This window comes from Carya illinoinensis, chromosome 16, assembly GCF_018687715.1.
Source record: "Carya illinoinensis cultivar Pawnee chromosome 16, C.illinoinensisPawnee_v1, whole genome shotgun sequence".
In the NCBI taxonomy this organism is placed as follows: domain Eukaryota; kingdom Viridiplantae; phylum Streptophyta; class Magnoliopsida; order Fagales; family Juglandaceae; genus Carya; species Carya illinoinensis.
The window spans coordinates 25,826,034-25,832,033 of NC_056767.1; the positions used below are offsets into that span (position 1 = coordinate 25,826,034).

General features: G+C 38.5%; 1 protein-coding gene across 1 annotated transcript; it reads left to right on the forward strand.

Annotated features, from left to right (window-relative positions):
* The first annotated feature begins 2,569 nt into the window (after nt 1-2,569).
* On the forward strand, nt 2,570-5,186 carry LOC122298967. The gene is made up of 4 exons (XM_043108809.1): nt 2,570-2,578; nt 2,689-3,751; nt 3,977-4,572; nt 4,713-5,186. The coding sequence occupies exons 1-4, from the start codon at nt 2,570-2,572 to the stop codon at nt 5,184-5,186; spliced, it is 2,142 nt and encodes a 713-aa protein (XP_042964743.1).
* The last annotated feature ends 814 nt before the right edge of the window (nt 5,187-6,000 follow it).

Below are 6,000 nucleotides of genomic sequence, written 5' to 3' on the forward strand. Positions count from 1 at the left end.
ATTCTGGGTGTAGCTTCACAATTTACCTTTTGTATTCATGAATAGATCGTATGGGGAGAAGATAGGGGGGACTATAGGGAAAGTTCTGGAGGTGGATCTCCCAAGTGATGGGATTGGGTGGGGCAGTTTTCTACATATTAAGATTGAGCTGAAATTACATCAAGCTCTGGACAGAGGAAGGATGATCAGCGTGCAGGGTGATAAAGTATGGATTCCCATCAAATATGAAAAATTACCAAATGTTTGTTTTATGTGTGGTTACTTAGTCCATGATGCTGATGGGTGCAAATCAAAAAGTGAGAATGTGTCTCAGCATGCTGAAAAGGTTCAACAATTTGGTCCATGGCTTCGTGCTTCTCCTATGTTTATTAAAAGGAATTACTCTAATGGGAGATTCAGCAATGGAGATGGCAAGAGGTGGAAGAAGGGTACAGTGAAGGGGGGGATCTGACACTGATTCAGCTAACCAGAATGGAGAAAATCCAGGATCCAATTCTAATTCAAATTCTAATTCAAATTTGAATTTGAATGAGGATGAGAGTACGGAGTTTGTTGCTTGTACAAATCTACAAGGTTTGGATAAGGGTGTTGTTATAAACGGAAAAAAGATGGTTTCAACAGAAAAAGAAGGAATGGAAGTTTTGAATGAGGAGAATTAGATAAGGGTGGAGGAGACAGTTATGAAAGTAGTCAATCAGAATCTAGTTGTGCATAATGGAGATGCAAACAATGATTTTGGGCTGGGCCTGAATTTGGGCTCGGGTCTGGATGTCAACCCTATTATGGGGGCCCAATTTTTAAATGAATTTTCTGAGGAGAGTCCAGACAAGGCAAATGTGGTTAGTAGTGAAGGTCAGGCTGTGTTGTGTGCTAAGGAGAAAGGCGAAGTTTCTGGTAGGAGGGCTATGAATACTAGAGGGGGGTGGAAAAAACGTGCTAGCAGGAAAGAGGTGCTTAGTGATAAAAAAGAATTACAAATTATGAAGAAAAGGGGGTTAGATGATGAGGAGGGAGGTGGTGAAAGAGAAGTCAACAGAAAAAAATTAAAAATTACTAAGGAGGGGGTTTTTGTTGATACTAATATGAATTTGGCGGCGGTGCTCAGCAGCGCCGCCAAGATCAATGAAAACCTTGAGCTGGAACTGTCGGGGGCTTGGTAACCCCCGTGCAGTTCATGACCTTCACAAACTAGTGAAGGAAAAGGGTCCAAACTTGGTTTTTTTTTTATGGAAACCAAGCTACATGCACATCATTGGGACTACCTTAAGAGGAAACTGAAGTATGAGGGATGTTTTGTTGTGAATCCAGTAGGAAGAAGTGGAGGTTTGGTCTTGCTTTGAAAGCTTGAAACTGAGGTGACAATTCAGTCTTATTCTAGATTTCACATAAATGCTAGTATTAAGGATGATCAGGATGATAAGGAGTGGTAGCTAACTGGCTTTTATGGCCATCCACAGAAGTCAATAAGAGGCAAGAATCATGGGATATTTTATTGTCCTTAAAACCTTCTAATTCTATGCCTTGGTTTGTTTGTGGGGATTTTAATGAAATATTAGCTCAAGATGAAAATAGAGGAGGAAATGTGCGAAGTGAAGCTCAGATGAACAAGTTCAGATATGTGGTAGAGAGGGGAGAATTATTTGATTTGGGATGGTCGGATTCCAAATTCACTTGGTGTAACAAACATAAAGATGACACTTTTACTGTAGAAAGATTGGACAGAGGACTAGCAAATAGAGAATGGCTGAAGTGTTTTAAATCTGTAAGGGTTGAAACTTTGGTGGCTAGAAGCTCGGATCACAGACCTTTGTGCTTTTATTTTGGGAAGCAACCTGCCTATATAAGAGGTTGCCAACAATTTTTTAAGTATGAAGTGTCATGGGGAAAAGATGAGGGGTGCAAAGAGATAATAAGTAAGGTATGGATGCAGGAGAGTTCAACCAGCAACCCTGTTAGAGAAGTACAAAAAAATCTCAAGACTAGTAGAGGCTTTTTATCAAGATGGAAGAAAGAGCACAGTTCAGACTTGGAAAATGAATTAAATATGAAGTCTGCTCTCCTTAAAAAATTGCAGGATGATGAAAATCAACATAATGAAGAGGAGATTGGGAGGTTACAAAATGATGTGGGGGTTCTTATTCAGAAAGAGGATCTCAAATGGAGGCAAAGGGCAAAGAATCATTGGTATCAAGGAGGGGACAGAAATACAAGGTTTTTCCATGCATGTGCAACTCAAAGAAAGAAAAAGAATTTTATTAAACATATTAAGGATGCGGATGGAATTGTGAGAAGGGTTGAGTCTGAGATTGCTAATGCATTCAAGGATCATTTTCAGAAGATTTTTTCAACTATCAATCCAAAGGCAGAAGATATTGAGACCTGTTTGCAGAGTGTTGACAGTAGAGTGACAAGAACAGTGAATGAAGATCTTGTGGCTCCTTTTGTGCAAGAGGAGGTACTAGAGGCACTCCAACAGATGGGGCCCTTCCTGGGCCAGACAGATTTGGGGCAAATTTTTATCAACATCATTGGGCAGTTGTGGGCCCTAAAGTATGCAGCGCTGTGCTAAATGAGGGAGGTATGCTAAGTGAATTAAACCTTACCAATATAGTGTTAATTCCAAAAGTAGAGGCTCCTTTTTCTGTAAATGAGTTTAGACCTATTTCTTTATGCAATATATTGTATAAGCTTATTGCAAAAGTTCTAGCAAATAGGCTTAAGCATGTTTTACCAAACATTATTTCTAGTCTGCAGAGTGCTTTTGTGCCTGGTAGATCTATTATTGACAATGTGATGGTGGCCTATGAGATCCTTCATACCATGAAAGCAAGACAAAAAGGAAGAGAAGGAAGCATGGCCTTAAGGCTAGACATGTCTAAGGCATATGATAGAATTGAGTGGACTTTTCTGAGGTCCATAATGAAGAGGCTGGGTTTCTGTGACAGATGGATCCAGTTGATTATGATTTGTGTAGAATCGGTTAGATATTTAGTTGTGGTAAATGGAAAGGTTGGTGATACTTTCATGCCCACTATAGGTTTAAGGCAAGGTGACCCATTGTCTTCTTATCTTTTTATCTTATGTGCTGAGGGACTGAGCTCTATATTGAGTAAAGCTGCTGCAAATGGGAGAGTTAAAGGAGTAGCTGCTGCTACAGGAGGGACTCAAATTAATCATCTCCTCTTTGCTGATGATTGTGTGATCTTCAGCAAGGCAAGTAAAGAGGTGTGGTTGGCTATACATGATCTTTTGCTTTTGTATGAAGTTTCTTCAGGCCAAAAGCTGAATAGAGAGAAGACAACAATCCTTTTTAGTCCCAATACAAGTGAGCTGGTTCAAGAGGAAATTATTTATGAGGCTGGTGAAATTGTTTGTGGAGATTATGGAAAATATCTTGGTCTTCCAACCATGATTGGAAGATCAAAGTATGAAACTTTTAGGAGTATAAAAGAAAGGGTATGGAGGAAGATTAGAAGCTGGAAAAATTCCTTTTTATCAAGTGCAGGTCGAGAGGTGTTAATTAAGGCTGTATTACAGTCTATTCCTACTTATACGATGAATGTGTTCAGATTTCCAAGGAAGCTGTGCAAAGACATCAACTCAATGATTGCAAATTTCTGGTGGAGTGGTAATAAAGACAGTAGGGGTATTCATTGGAAGGGTTGGGATAAAATGGGTGAAAATAAAAAGAATGGTGGGATGGGGTTTAGGGATATTGATGTTTTTAATAGGGCTATGTTTGCCAAACAAGGTTGGATGTTGCAAACCAATGTTAAGTCTTTGGCACCTAGAATTTTTTAGGAGAAGTATTTCAGTAAAAGCCAATTTATAGATGCAAAGATTGGATATAAACCCTCTTTCATGTGGAGAAGCTTATTACATGCACAAGACCTGGTCAAAGCAGGAATGGTGTGGAGAGTGGGTAATGGAAAAAATATATCTATATGGAACAATAAATGGCTTCCTAATGGTTCAGATTTCAAAGTTAGATCACCTATTAATACATTACCTGCAGACTCGAAGGTAAGCTCCCTTATCTTTGAGGATCTTCATTGCTGGAATGAGAGGTTGGTAGGTGATATGTTTAGTAAGGAAGAGGCTGCTCAGATATGCAGTATACCTTTAAGTTGGCATGGTGAGGAAGATAAAATTTTATGGGGCTTTACTAAGGATGGCAGGTTTTCTGTGAGAAGTGCCTATCATTTAGGCAATGACATGGGAAGATCGAGGCTTGGGGAATGTTCTAGTAGACAAACTCAGCAACAAATTTGGGAAGGGGTTTGGAGTCTAAATGTTCCTAATCCTACAAAACAGTTTGTGTGGAAGGCACTGAAAGGCATATTACCAACAAGGCAGAACCTAGTGCAGAGAAAAATAATAGAAGATGCTACTTGTAATATCTGTCATGGAGATGTAGAAACAGTATGTCATGTGCTATGGTCCTGTCTAGCTGCAAGTGATGTATGGGCTGAAAGTGGAAGTGGACTTCAGAAATGGATATGTGAAGAAAAAGATTTTTTCCAGGTGTGGTCTGATATGCAGACCAGATTGCAGCAGAGCAAATTAGAAGAGGTAGCCATGATTTTGAGAGGGCTTTGGACAAGGAAGAATATGATGATTTTTGAAGGGAAATTCGAAAAACCAAGTAAGTTCTCAATGAAGCACTGACCAATCTCAGAAACTATAAAAGCGCTCATGCTGAACTAAACCAGATGAAGGGGCCTATGCATCAGACAAGGAAAAATACAAAATGGATGCCACCAGATGAAGGAATTTCAAAGGTAAACTTTGATGCGGCTATTGACAAGACTAATTACAGATTGGGATTGGGCATAGCAGGAAGGAATCATGTGGGAGAGGTTCTATTTTCTTTTAGTTCTTCAAAATTGTTTAGTGGTAGCTCTGATATGGGTGAAGCAGCGGCTCTATGGAGAGCTATAGAACTTGTTATGGAGCTGGATGTCAGGAATGTAGTGTTTGAAGGAGATGCTAACAGGGTGATCAAAGGGGTAACAGATGTAAGGGGAAATTATGCATGGATGGAGCAGATGTATGCTAATATTCGAAGCAGGTTGAGTTTGAGGCATGACTGGTCTATGAATTTCATACATAGAGAAGGGAATTGTGTGGCTCATGAATTGGCTAAGAGAGCTTTAAGAGTGGAAAGGGAATGGTGCTGGATTTAGGAAGGACCTTCAGAGATCATTAGTTTAATTGCTAGTGAAATGGCTTGTATTAGTGAAGAGAATTCAGTGAGTTAGTGATTAGAGAGATGTTAAGGTTATGTTGCTGCAATGTAACTCTTTTACTATGAATGAATGAGGCATTTTTGTTGGTTTCAAAAACAAAGAATACCCAAAAAACAAATATGAATGAAAAAAAAATAATAATTAACTGATTTGGTGAGTTTTTAGGTTACATCATTCGGTGGATGTAGATCCACTCATAGTTAAACACTACAAGAGATATGATTTTTGTGACAAAAAATTTTGTTTCAAAAAATAGAAATTTCGTCCCTAAAAGTTTTGGGAGACGAAAAAATTTTGTCTCTATTTTGTCTCAAAAAGGCTGTCTCAAAAAGTTTTCAGAGACGAATTTTCGTCTCTGAAAAGTATTTTTGAGGACGAAATTGGACGAAACCGGTCGAAACCTTTCGAACGAAAATTTTTTTCTGAGACAAAAAAATGTCGTCTCAGAATCAAGTTCAAACGAAAATATTTTTGTTCGAACAACATGAAATGTTAATTCGAACCAATAACTATATCTGACCAAGTCCGTTCGAACAAACAAGTTCGTAAGTGACTTTAGTTCGAAGAAAAATATTAACTGTTCGAACAAATAATCTATTTATAGAAATCTTCTGTTCGAACGGACTTTTAAAAATGAATTTATTCGAATGAGTATTTAATTGTTCAAACAAACGTATGGATTGTATTTCCCGGTAAGTTCGAATGGGTATATTTTTATTCGAATGGAAATTTTTTGGTTCGAATGGATATG